The 13,534-nt window shown below is 47.2% G+C and overlaps 2 protein-coding genes and 1 non-coding gene across 7 annotated transcripts in view; all 3 read right to left on the bottom strand.

The window, feature by feature from the left end:
* The window catches only part of LOC111859386 (FERM domain-containing protein 5-like), a 46,780-nt gene extending 46,583 nt beyond the window's left edge, over positions 1 to 197 (bottom strand). The window contains exon 1 of the mRNA XM_072717846.1: positions 64 to 197. The gene's annotated coding sequence lies outside the window, so the exon portion shown is untranslated. The remainder of the gene's footprint in view (positions 1 to 63) is intronic.
* Positions 198 to 1,224: 1,027 nt separating this feature from the next.
* On the bottom strand, positions 1,225 to 1,296 carry trnah-gug (transfer RNA histidin (anticodon GUG)). The gene has a single exon. It is a non-coding gene; the product is annotated as a tRNA-His (tRNA).
* Positions 1,297 to 1,491: 195 nt separating this feature from the next.
* LOC111859385 (mucosa-associated lymphoid tissue lymphoma translocation protein 1-like) lies at positions 1,492 to 13,028 on the bottom strand. Of its 5 annotated transcripts, XM_023841993.2 has the most exons (17): positions 12,682 to 12,801; positions 11,869 to 11,960; positions 11,428 to 11,512; positions 11,215 to 11,269; positions 9,904 to 10,028; positions 9,679 to 9,814; positions 8,982 to 9,157; positions 8,660 to 8,756; positions 8,038 to 8,073; positions 7,535 to 7,738; positions 6,614 to 6,791; positions 6,389 to 6,463; positions 6,184 to 6,311; positions 4,267 to 4,416; positions 3,342 to 3,496; positions 2,567 to 2,692; positions 1,492 to 2,421 (listed from the first exon to the last, which is right to left on the bottom strand). In XM_023841993.2, exons 4-17 carry the CDS (start codon positions 11,222 to 11,224, stop codon positions 2,047 to 2,049), a joined length of 1,971 nt encoding a protein of 656 aa, XP_023697761.2. In that variant the 5' UTR covers positions 11,225 to 11,269; positions 11,428 to 11,512; positions 11,869 to 11,960; positions 12,682 to 12,801; the 3' UTR covers positions 1,492 to 2,046. The 5 variants fall into 5 exon arrangements, with proteins under 5 accessions (XP_023697761.2, XP_023697758.2, XP_023697759.2 ...); XM_023841990.2 differs by lacking the exons at positions 11,428 to 11,512; positions 12,682 to 12,801 and adding an exon at positions 12,813 to 13,028; XM_023841991.2 differs by lacking the exon at positions 11,428 to 11,512.
* Positions 13,029 to 13,534: the final 506 nt, after the last annotated feature.

Genomic DNA, 13,534 nt, shown 5'->3' with positions numbered 1-13,534 from the left:
ACCCTCTCGGGTCAGCCGGCCAAGGAGCGGCGGAGGTGTCATGAGGGCTCTAAGCATCCTTACGGTAAGAGCGTGAGTGCAGTGCCAGGCTGAGCGCCAGCGTCGGACGGCAGCACGTCCACGGCCGCAGCTCCGCTCCCAGGGCTTTGCCGCGGTCCAACTCAGCGTTCACCATCCAGCACTTTGCATTTTGAGACAAAACGGAGGGGAGCGCGCCGGAGCGCCGAATGATGTCGCTGTGAACCAATGAGACCCGGTATTCAAAAGAATGGCATTTCTAGCTACCAATGGGAAATCCGATCACTAGCCGTTTCGGCCAATCGGAGACCATCTAGCTCAAAAGAACTCTTCGAAGCCCAACTAATAAGAAATTCTTCCTAGGATGCTCTCGGATGCTGAAAAGAAGGGGTCTGAAGCGGTGTTCCCGCAATATATCGTTTACAAAATGGAAATTTGCCAGTGTGTTAAGCATTATTATATGCTTTGACATTGGAATAACGCAGGAGCGTTCAGTGAATATTTACTGACTGTTGCCTGCCTGGAACCTTTTATTAGTCTTCCATCCAGCAATCTTCCAACCGCCTGTCTTGGATAGGATTGCAGGAATTGTAAGATTCGTTTCGTTTAATGTTTCGCCGAAAGTGGACCTTATCACAGACGTCATGGCCAAGAACAAAACGTGTCAACTGTACTTGAAATTGTATTACATCCTTAGAAAATGATAGGGGTTTTTTTTTGCATTACTTAAAATGATCAAAGGCTTTGTTCACGTTTCACGCTCCAGTGGGGAACTAGGAGAACCTCACTCAACAGAAAAAAGAGACATCTAACGTTTCAGATGGTATGGTCACACATGCTTCAGAGGTTCTCAATAGCTTAATTCATCTCTGTACTTCTTTCCAACACCAGGATGGCCAAAGTTGCCCTTCGCAGTAAATGCATTAACGTATTTTAATCACACTGGGCATTGCGCCACAAGTGAGGAGACAGCCCGCTTGGTGCTGTAACACTGCCCTCTACAGGAACGCCGAGGACCTCGCAGGATGTCGTACATTAGCGGAGCTGTTAGGTTGAAGTACATCAGTGCCTTCAAGGAGGCGGTGTTGGGTGCACGAACTTCGTATAGGACGGAGTATCTGAATAATACATATCTATCTGGTCAGCGATGCAAAATGCTTTTCTTAAAAAATAAAGTCGCCCTTATGCCGTGACATTGTCTGACAATGCCGTGACTCGGATTCGAACCGAGGTTGCTGCGGCCACAACGCAGAGTACTAACCACTATACGATCACGGCGAGCTACCGAGGCGCTAGTTAAAACCCGGCATGCAAATGAAGCAGGAGGTGCAGCTAGCTTCTAAATAGGTATTTCACTCAAGAGGAATCCCCAACAGTAGCGACTAATTTAATAAATAACGCATATTAACGAATGGCTCATTTAAAACAAGAAATTGTGATTTGTCGAAAATGATTTTACTTTCAGAAACAAGCTTCATGGTTTATTTTAAACTTTAATAAAGTCATTCAAAAAATAAAAGGAATCAAATATTTTATGAAAGATTTGGCAAAAAAAATTAATTAAAACATTTCTTATGGAAATATGTGTCAGACCATCAATGCACCGACAGCAACAGATCGCCAGCATGTGAAATACCTTCAGAGTGAGCTCATTAACACGAGGATCATCTAAAGTAGAAGTAATGCTAGTGGCACTAATACACCACATTTATACAACATCAGTCCATTACAGACAGAGGTGGAGATCAGGTCCAGAAAGTACAAATCCAGACCACGGTTTTGTTTCAACCAACCAGTTGAGTACTCTGTGACTGTGACTCTTTATACTCAACTAGTAGCTTGAAACAAAACCTTGTTCTGGATTTGTAGTTTCTGGACCTGAACTTTCCACCTCTGTCTGTAATGGGCTACTTCCCCAACATTGTATATATGTTTCAAATTGGTCCCAATGAGAACTTAACAGAGCACCTGCGTTTGGGATGTTTGTAGTGCAGAATCCCAACCAACATGGCTGTTGTGGTTTTGCCGTCATGATGCACATTTTTTCCCAAAATGTTCCAAAAAGTCATTCTCGTCGACCTCTTCTGGCTCATTGTGTTTGTCCATCAAATGTCCGGGGTGGTGTCTGGCCACACCTTTGCAGGTCTTCAGTGACACCTGGGTGGATGGATGATCACAGTGGACGGCAGGCGGGTTGGATGGCTGTCTAGGTGGGGCGTCGTGGTCTACATGGTGGCGAGGAGTGTCTTGCCGCCTGCTAGTCCCCTCTGCCTTCTTCTTGAGGTGGCCCTGCCCCCAGAGGGCCACCAGGGGCAGACCGACATCCAGCTTCAGACTCTCAGACAGACGTAATCTCTGCTGAGAGTCTGTGTAATGCAGATCCACCGTAATCACTAAGGGTTCCTGAGGACCAACACACCAGTTCAGTTACAGTTCCCCTGTACAGGTCCCCCTTGATATACTCTCTGTGATAATTTAGGTTTGCTGCAAGCTTAACCTGGGACCTGAATCTACCCTAAGCAAGAACAAGTTTACACTTTGTAAGTACCTGAAGTTTCTGCAGGCCGCAGAACCTGAGACTGCAGGCTGGTCTGTCGTTACTGCCAAACCACAAGGAGCCCATTCTGTCTAAAGAGTCAGAACCATGTCGGCTGGGGAAAATGTCTCCCATTACCTGGAAGAGACAGAGACTGGACATTCAGGAAAGCTTCCTCTCCGGACACATGCAGGAAAAAGCCTCAAACATTACAAAGCTCACACACAGTTAACATTTTTATTTATTTATTTATTTATTGATACATTATCTTGATAAAGGTTTAAAAGGAATACATTTCATTTTCTCTCCTGCAGAGGTCAGTATGTGCTAATCTTCTGAAAGGGGAACTCCACAAGAATTTTATTGCATTAATAAAAAAAAAAAAGAAAAGTTTCATCGTTCATTGTTTTATGTGGTTAATGGCCGGTGTGGTGCAGTGTGGGCATATGATTCCCAGCGAGCATTTCGAAAACATTCAACAGAACAAAAAATCTAGTGAGTTAGGGGTATGAGCAAATACAAAAATATGTGGTGGAAGATGCGTGGTGAATGTCAAAATAACAAAAAATGTTCTTGATTTTTCCTCCATGGATAACAAAGTGAGATTTATCATAAGCTTTGAGCTTTTAACGCTGTTAACCTGTCAACTTAAAATCGGGTGACACATAGCATCACATAGAAACCAGAACTGCGAAAGCTTTAGCTGTGCATACATCTGTGGCTGTACACCAAGAGAGAAAGGACAAGACATTAAAGCACAGAGGAACCACACGAGGACCAGCCTTACAGGCGATGTCTTCAAGCGGATGGTGCAGTCCACGATTCCAGGGCCGACGGCCTTCACCTTGGCGAAGACGACAACCACGTTGGAGAAGAGAGCGGAGAAGCTGAGCTGAACTGTGACGCCACATGCAAACGTTAGCAACTGGCACCGTGGCAACTCTGAGGAAGTCAGACAGGCATGGTTATCAGGGAGATGTGTAATCAGGGAGATGTGTAAAGAGGTGTGTCCTGGAGATGCTACACGCGAAGGGAAGACATGTCAATGCATGTGAAGACAGTTGCCTGAATCAGCCGCTTATAGGGGTTCCCCCTGTTACACAACAGGCCCTGGACCAAATCAAGCCAGCATAACATCTATTTTTAGTAGGCAACACACTCATTTAGCGTATGTGCAGTGCGTACAAGGAGACTTTGGGGAACTGATACTCTTATGCCGAGTGGAAACTTTGTATTCTTCAGACTGGTTGCCGTCTTTTAAAATGTCAAATAATAGTAAAAGATGTAACTCCATCTACACCAATTTAACTACTCCGCCAAATGACTTTTTTTTATTGTCATCGCTCAAAAACTTTCAAAGAAATAATCAGAATTTATTAAAGTTTTAAGCTTTCCTAAGTCAGTCATACAGTTTGTGTGTGCCAGACCAGCGGTGGCATTTGCACATTTAATTATCGTATCTGTTCAGATTAACTCAAAGAATCCAGGTGTCCATATCTAATAAGTGCAAACCTATTTCCCACAGCACAGTTTTCATGTGAAACTCCCTCTGCGCACAGCAGGTGTACAGAATGGAAAAAGCCCGTCTCGATAGCTTGAGGAATCTAGACACTGCAGTGCTAAAGACGTTTGGCCCAGAGCCAGACGCCCTGCACTGGAGGTCAACCCGACCATGTTCCACGGCTCCCTGCACACATGTTCACGGGTCTCACCGTTGGCCAGGATCCAGCACAGGTCCCTGATCTGGAGCTCCTGAGTGTGTCCCGAGGTCCGAATCGGATCTGTGAGAGCCCGCGGGTCCTTCAGGGTGTGTCTAATCTCCATCACCTGCTTCCCCGCCACCAGCGGATCCCTACCAAGATCTGCAGAGAGTCACAAACGAAACTGGTACTTGATACCTACACAGAGCCCCACCTGCTGCCCAAACAAGCCTCTGAATGCAGCCTTTGTAAGACACTTGCTCAATACATCGGATCTTCATCAGATTCCACTTCCTGATTCTGGTGCAGTAAGATACCAGTAATACTTAGACCACCTCGTTAATAATTATGCCTGCTGACTTTCACAAGGCCCAGCTGCTTATCAGAACCTTCCGGCATGTCGTTAACTGGTTCACTACAGGCCAGATCGACGCCAGTACCCACGTGGGCGGTGATACTGAGAGCTGTCTTCACTCTGCTCCTGTCAGTTCATCTAGGCCCCCTTTTCCATTTATAAATCAGTCAGATCCCCCACATGAGCACCACAAGGCTGAAGATCAAAGCGTCTCTGTGAGGAAGCCTGCTCTGTGGGCTGACCTCAAAGGGCCAGACTGCCCGTGGTCACTGCGAGCAGAAACTCAAAGTCACTCACTTCATTCTTGCACCGACACACAGACTTGCTACTTTGTGACTTAAAACAGATCATAAAAGTAATCTTAACAGACATGTACTGCCCACAGGGCTCCAGTGAGGAAATACACTTTTATGAAAAATCACACTGTTTCTACTTTTACTGGAATGGACACATTACCTAGACTGGAAGCCATAAACCAGGGCTGCCCAATTTTGGTCCTACAGGGCCAGAATCCAACACAATTTGCAGATTTCCCTGCTCAAAGACACCTAATATTCCTGGTAATTAGCTGATTAAGATGTGTTTGAGCAGAGATTCTGACCTTTCAGGACTGCGCAGCCCTGCCATAATCAAACATTAGTTCATGTGATCAGTTCTAAAAGCCCAAAGACACCATTTCCCACATCCCCTCCAAATGGTCAAATAGAATCTATTTTCATCCTGTAACAGTCTGGAATATTCCAGAACCACAATGTATTGAGTTATGTTGGTATAATCATGTAATATAATATGGAAAACCTTCCCAATAGTGTGCAGCCAGGTTTAGTGACCTCAGCCCCAGACACGATCCTACAAACCCATTGTTTTGACATATCTGCAGCCGCAAGGCGAGCTGTCTGCCCTTCAGTGGTTCACAGCTCTTCCCCCCCTAATCTTCTCAGGTTTTTCTTGTACTCCTAACTGCTGTTTGCGGTCCAAGAGCTACATGTGTTGGACAGAGCCATAAAGAGGGCACACTGTCTGGGACAAGGGTGGGGGGGAGACGGGGGCGAGGCACACGAGAGAAGCAGCTGTTCCTGTGCCCTGCGCGCTCTGGTTTCTGCTGTTTGGAAGCCTGGACCGATGTGACTTTCCAGGGAATGAGGTCACAGCTTACATGGGACAGTTTCCCAGAGCTCTTCTAAAGAGACCCGACTCACAACAGAACAACTGCATGAAGGACCTCACGGGCTGAGACTGGGCTGGCTTGCCGCTGCCTGACAGGCTGGCAATTGGCTCTCTCTGTAGCCCAAACAAACAAGGAAGGCAGCAGCAATTATGTCACACGTGCCTACAAAAATCGCGATGAGTCCCTGTAGAAACACAGCTCGTGTGCCAACAACATTACTGAGAGGAAATAAATTCAAGTGACGTTATCTGACTGCTTCAACAGAACAAACTGGGAAGCTGCACTTCGATCCTCGCTGGTCTGTTCCACCCGTTCTTGCGGGTGATATTTACATTGCATGCCATGGTGAGGTCGCTTGCACCAGCAGCAGCAGGTGGAGGTGATGGACCTCAGTGAAGGTTCTGACCTTCAGAGACCAACTCCAGCACACGCGTGACCTTCTCTGCCCGCAGGATGTGCCGGTTGAGGTACTTGGTGAAGATGCTGGAGCTCCTTTCTCCGTCCTGCACCTCGAAAGCTTCTGCGTCCTCACACCTGCAATAGCGCCACATGGTGGTCGGCGTGGAGTACTCTCCTCCCCACAAGCCCCCGCAGGTCCGAACGATACTTACGTGGCATAACCGTAAACCGTGTTCCCCAGAGGAGCCAGAGAACGGATCAGAGAAGCTACACAGTGCAGGTTGTACCTTAGAGCAAAAAGATCCACTGTGAGGCTGAGTACATGCACTCTTCCAACCAGAAGCGAAACTTAAATAGAATCATTATGAAACATCACATCTCAGCAGTGAGGTGGGACGGTCCGGTCTGAAACCCAGGAGGAACTGCACAGAACATACCACTTGCGGCAGGTGTCCAGAAGGACGACATTGAGCGCTGTGTGTCTCTCCTGCATGCCGTGCATCACCCGTTGCACGCTGACACAGTCCTCGGGTCGGTATGGCCGCGGCGCGTCGGTGGGCACCAGGTAGTTCCTCCCCGAGCATTCGTACCCATGTCCCGCATAGTAGAAGAGGGCTGAGGGTGAGAGAAAGCAACACACTGGTTCTAACAGGCCTGCAGTAAACATCTGAGCACATGCTCCACACTGCCCCCTGCAGGTCAGTCATAGACACAGCCCTCTCCTTAAACACTGATATTATTCTGTCGGACAGTACAGCTGGTAATACTGTGTACAGTTTCTGTCCACTACCTTCAACCCACAGGATGTAAAACCCAGGATGTATAATTAATCACAGGTGAGTGGAGGAGTACGCCCTGGACATCGTCCCTCCCCCGAAACACCCATGCCTCCTCCCCCCCCACATACACACATTCCACACGCGGCTATACATAGCACGGCGCATAGCTGTATGTAAACAAACCCCTCCTGCTTCCCGGTCATCTCCCAGCATCAGGGCGGAGTCAGGAGGCCGCGCAGATACGGGCCGCTTTAAATAACACGCCTTTAACAACGCACTATGCTGACGGCTCGGGCTGAAGACAGGAAAGCGCAGTGATTCTCCTTCAGTCAACCTGACATCTTCTGGCCTGCAGAAGCCGGGAAACGGGTCACGTCCTGTGACTGTTTCCCATCACGCGACACCTACACTGTCAGCGGCGACTGCTCTGTCTGCAGACTTTCATTTTCAAATTGTCTTACCTTCTGGGATCTGCAAGGGAATCCATCACAGCACGTGCAGAATTCTTGGGGAGGGGGCCTTGTCTACTTATTGGAGGACCAGCCCCCCCAAGCGTCACGTAGCCGCCGCTGGACTCACCATACGCACCGCGGCTGAGGAGCTGCAGGAACCTGCCAATGGCGGCCAGCATCTCGGCCTTGGAGAGGTCCAGCAGGGAAACCACCCTGAAGCCCAGTTGCTGGAGGAGACTGTACAGCTCGTACACATCCAGCATGGGGGCCAGCAGCGGGGACACGTGCGAGTAATTCAGGTTGCCGATCAGCAGAGCCACTTTGTCTGTGGCTGCAGAGCGGGGTGGGGGGTGGAGGGCAGATTAATGAACTAATAAGGGCTGTGAAATAGCCCCCCCCCCTCCCCCCCACAGCAACCTGCTCTATGCAGCTGTTTAAATTCCATTAAAGTAATAAAGCAGAAGCGCATTTAGCATGTCTGACTGAAAACAGGTTTACTTTTCCTCTAACATTCTAACCACGAGTTCCAGATAAACAGCAGCGGAATCTCGTTTTCTCACTCAAACGGAGTCGAGGGTGAGCATCCTGTGCTGACGTCGGCCTTCTCTGAAGGCCCTTCTTCATGCTTACCAGAGAGAGTCTTTGCTGTGGGTTTTCCAGGAAGCGCTACAGAAGAAGAGAGACAGTGTGTCAGATCTCCCCCCCTCCGGCTACTGCCCAGCAGCGCGTGGGGGCCCGACTCTCGCAAACTCTTCACACGCTTAACACAGAACACAAGGAACCGCAAATGAGGCGCCGGCACGGAAGCTGGCCGCCCCATGACCTGTACCCTCCTGCTCTCACCTCCGCCTCCTTATCTACAGCACCTTCCCCGACTTTCTCCTGCTTAGACTGATTTGAGAAGAGGCATTTTGCAATATCATGATATCACCTCAGTTAAACTGACTGAACCAAACAGCCTTCCTGATGTTACAAACAGCAGCCGGGGAAAGTACCCTGTGTCCTGACCTGACATGGTAATACCCACTAGCACTGAACTGAGTCAGTGTTTACAGTCCCTAAACATGGCCGATAAAGTTTCATAAGGCGGAGACCAAACAACGGACGGCAGCCTCTCAGGGGCGCCGTAAGGGGGGAAATACCTGGATTGGTCTGGACTGGGTGGCCCGATATGATATGCTTTCATGGGGCCCAAAATCTTTAGCAACGCCCCTGGGTCCTCTGCCCTCTGAGCCACCATGCGGGGCCCTACCTATGCAGACGTCCACCGGTTCCGTCCACTGCTCCCCCAGCGCATTAGAGACGGCGCACAGGTACGAGCCTTCACTCCCTCTGTTCACGTCCTCGATCTGTAAAGTGCCCACAGAGCGTGGGATTATACACTCAAAACTGACAGTGAACCAAAGAGACTAGAGAACAAGACAGTACAACCAGGAGGATGACAGGGCGTCTCTCTGGAACATTCTGTAGAGGAGAGAGGAATCTCGCCCTCTTCTGGCCATTTGGATAGGATAGTCAGCCAGAAACATACTAAGCAAACGCTATTGCCGCATGTTACTCTTCATCTGTCCTACCTTCAGGATGCCCCTTGTCTTCCCCTGTAAGACATTTCCATTCCTGTACCACTGGTAGCATGGGGCGGGAATCCCAAAGGCCCTGCAGCACAGCCTGGCGGTTCCCCCCACAGAGAGCCTTTGAGGATTTGGGTTCTCGGTGATATGGGGCTCTCCGCTCCATCCCCCAGGGAGACCTGGAAGCCACCAAGCATGATGACTCATGAGCTCAACAGGGCCGATGGGTCGCACAGAAACATCCAAATGCAATCAGGCCTAAACCGTGAAGACAGCTGTATGGGATTTCACAGGGTTTATGTCACCTGTGACTTTTGTTTTCTGAGAAAACGTGAAATCCACTCCTGTGATTCGCAGGGTTCACACCAGAGGCACCATCACATGGTGTGACATAGTGTGACACTCCATACTCGCGTCACTGGCTAACCTGCCAGTTTCTCAATGAACCCGCGCTGCCATGAAGCATGTCTCTCACTGCTAACGGTGAAGTGTTGATCATTCACTGACTGTCAATTTATCTGAAACAGCGATCACACGTCACAGGAAAATCTGAGCAATCACAGCATGACTACAAAGATTGTATTGCTGAGAAACAGTCTGGGTATGTAGACTGGCTACAGGGTGATTTCTTTGCACAAAGACTCATGTAGTCATAAGAAGTGGCACTATCACTTTCAGTTTAGAAAGAGGAGAAACATACTAAGCGTTCCGCTCTCCATGACTTTGACTTTGACCCATCGGCTGAACACGCACTTCTGCTGATTGTTCACTCGGCACGCATACTGCTGGCTCCCTCGAGCCTGGACTACGAAGTCTGCTGAAGTGGCTCCCGGGACCTGAAACATTTTGATGCATAAAGGAGCATTCATTCTGGACGTAAACAAGCAGAAGGAAATGGTGAAATCAAAGCTGAGAATGCTCCTACCTCACTTTGGTTTGACTGGAACCACTGGTACTGCAAGGTTCCTGGTCCCACAGCGCGGACACTGAGTGTGGTCGTGTACTGCGGAGGGACGCACACAGATACAGGATGCTCCACAATGAGGAGTTCTGAAAAACAACATGTCATTTTCACAGAGTGTGAGAAAAACCAGGGAAAAAAACCTAAATCTTTTAAATGTGTAACTGGACAAGGAGAGACACACAGACACAGAGACCATGAGGGACAGAGGAAGACATGCAGAGAAAGATGGACATGGTAACAGGAGGAGATGATGAGGCATACAGTGACAGAGGGAGATTATGAGGGACACAGTGACAGAGGGAGATGGTGAGGGACGCAGTGACAGAGGGAGATGATGAGGGACGAAGTGACAGAGGGAGATTATGAGGGACACAGTGACAGAGGGAGATGATGAGGGACGCAGTGACAGAGGGAGATTATGAGGGACACAGTGACAGAGAGAACATGAGGAATACAGTGACAGAGGGAGATGATGAGGGACGAAGTGACAGAGGGAGATGGTGAGGGACGCAGTGACAGAGGGAGATTATGAGGGACACAGTGACAGAGGGAGATTATGAGGGACACAGTGACAGAGGGAGATGATGAGGGACGCAGTGACAGAGGGAGATGGTGAGGGACGCAGTGACAGAGGGAGATTATGAGAGACACAGTGACAGAGGGAGATGATGAGGGAAGCAGTGACAGAGGGAGATGATGAGGGACGCAGTGACAGAGAGAACATGAGGGATACAGTGACAAAGGGAGATGATGAGGGACATGGTGGCAGAAGGAGATGATGAAGGACACAGTCACAGAGCGAGATGAAGAGGGACACAGTGGCAAAGGGAGATGATGAGGGACACAGTCAAAGAGCGAGATGATGAGGAACACGGTGACAGAGGGAGATGATGAGGGACGCAGTGACAGAGAGAACATGAGGGATACAGTGATAAAGGGAGATGATGAGGGACATGGTGGCAGAAGGAGATGATGAAGGACACAGTCACAGAGCGAGATGAAGAGGGACACAGTGGCAAAGGGAGATGATGAGGGACACAGTCACAGAGCGAGATGATGAGGAACACGGTGACAGAGGGAGATGATGACGGACATGGTGACAGAGGGAGATGATGAGGAACACAGTGACAGAGCGAGATGATGAGGAACACGGTGACAGAGGGAGATGACGGACATGGTGACAGAGGGAGATGATGAAGGATACGGTGACAGAGAGAGATAATGAGGAACACAGTGATGGGGGAAACCATGGGGGCAGATGTAGATGCACACCACTGATCATGGTTTTGTCCTCAGTTCAGTCCACCAGTCATCACTGTTTTACATCCTATGATAGATAGAAACACACGATTGTTTATAAACAAAAAAAAAAAACAGTCAGGTTAATTATCAGTCTATAGTCTAAATAACACAGACACCCAAAGCTTTATTAATCCAAAAATAGGTAAAACAGACAATTTCTGAGGCGTCAGAGCAGACTCTTACATTAGCAGGATAGGAGAACAAGGCTTAACAGGTCCTTCGGTTTGGTTAGCTTGGAGATTGCATGGGTTGTTAGCTGTATCCATAGCTATGATGGGCAAAACTGAGATTGAACTACATTTGCATTAAACGGTTTCTGCATGTGCACATTAAAATGAAGGTGTTTAAGAAACACCCGAGTGTTGACGTAAGCCCAGCCTTGTACTTTACCTAATAATAATCAATAATTTATTGATCCCCGTGTGGAAATTGTCGTTAAACCTCCCTCAACTTGCTCTTTTTTGTAGAGTATATCACCAACCCAGGGAGCTGTGGGTTAACGGCCTTGCTCAAGGACCCATAGATATGCTGTGGCTGGGTTTGAACCAGCAACTTTCGAATCACACGCACACAGATTTAGTCCACTAAGCCACACACTATAACAGCCAAAGATATAAAACACACCTGTTATTTCCTGTGTGTCTGGTAAAACGAAAGTTGTTTTCTGACCATAGATTTAGTCTTCCTGCAACTCTGTTTCCAAAGAAGATGGGATGCTGTTTAAAATGCAAATAAAAACAGAATTAAATGATTTACAAATCATATAAACCCATGTTTAATTGAAAATAGAACTGAGAAATTTTATTGTTTATATTTTGTTGTTTGTTTTTGTTTTAGAATTACACGATTTTTAGTCTTTTTACACCTGACCCAACTTTTGTGAAACGTGTTGTTGACATCAAATTCAAACTGCAGAGCATGTATATTTATCATAAAACAGTAAGATTTCTTAGTTTCGACATGTGATATGTTGTCTTTGTTCTATTGTCAATTAAATATGGGTGATTTGTAGATCATTGCATTCTGTTTTCATTTACATTTTCCACAGCGTCCCAACTTTTCTGTAAACGGGGTTGTAGAAAGTAACGGCGGTGCATATCCTCCATATTAAGTTAATTAATCAAATAAGTATTCAAAACAAGTTTAAAACGTTGTTTTAAATCGTACTGCGGCAAAGTATAGTCAAAAGACGTTTATTCCACAACATTTTTGTCTGTCGGTATTTTTAAGGTAAAGATTAGTGTTATAACGTGTAAGCATCAAGCTTAAAATCGGCACATTAAGTTGAGGCCGAATAATACACACACTACAGTAAGATTTATCATGAAACTATCAGATTATTTAAAACAAGCAAACAACACATGATAAAACAAGACAAAAGCAAGAGGAAAAGAAACAATTACTGTAGTGCAACTGTTATTAAAAAGAGAAACTAACCCGGTCCTCTGAGGAAAAGCCCGAAAAGAGCCGCGAATCCCCGAGTCGTATCTGTCCCAATGCACTGATATGGCGCACCCTACGCGACCCTCAACACACAGACGAAAATCATTTTCAGCTTTAAAATTTACCTGCAGGGTACAGAATTGCCAGAGAGGAGGGAGAGAGCCCGCGAAGCCACCAACCCGGGAAGAGAGAGACGGCACTGCCTCCTCCGTCCCCCTTCCATCCCAACAGCGATCAACTGAGAGTTTGCGGACAGTGCAGCTGCTCATCAAGCGTGCGAGGGCGCACTTACCGCCCGCTAAGCGCTCCGCTCCGCCGCTGTCACTGCGAGGCGCGTCTCTGAGCTGTCAAATGATCGATGTCCACACGACGTGTATAGTAACGCTCTCCACCGCGATAGGCAACGGTCTATTATTTGCAAAACCTGATACTTAATGCTCTTAATTAGAATAACATCATAGATCATTAATTGTAAAACATTAAATAACTAAACATTTCCTTTACTGAAAATATATTTGCCTGGTTGTGTAGTGTGTTATAAATCTATTACATGATAAGATTTACAGGGAAAAAAAAGTTTAACGTGGTCTCTCAGAATGATATTAAGACAGTAGGTTTATAGGTTAACTCCATACAATATAAAACATATAAAATACTATAACAGAAATCCCCAAAGGCACAGTCTATGTATCTGGATTTTTTTTATTGGATAGTTCATTAGACGAAACTGAATCTCTCTGGGTTGGATGCCATTTTTTAGAGAATTCTCAGAGGGCCAGGTACTTTACACCACTGAATCAAACTTTACTAAAAATCTATTTGCGCGGATGGTTTCAGCTAACAGCTT

This window comes from Paramormyrops kingsleyae, chromosome 11 (genome assembly GCF_048594095.1).
Source record: "Paramormyrops kingsleyae isolate MSU_618 chromosome 11, PKINGS_0.4, whole genome shotgun sequence".
NCBI lineage: Eukaryota > Metazoa > Chordata > Actinopteri > Osteoglossiformes > Mormyridae > Paramormyrops > Paramormyrops kingsleyae.
This window is presented reverse-complemented; position numbering and strand designations above follow the sequence as displayed.

Excerpts from the sequence above, each read along its gene's own strand:
- LOC111859385 (XM_023841990.2), bottom strand. Across the intron at positions 7,739-8,037 it reads CACAGCAAAGACTCTCTCTG|CCACAGACAAAGTGGCTCTG; the intron begins GTAAGCATGAAG and ends CCCGCTCTGCAG. Across the intron at positions 2,422-2,566 it reads GCGGCCTGCAGAAACTTCAG|GAACCCTTAGTGATTACGGT; the intron begins GTACTTACAAAG and ends GTTGGTCCTCAG.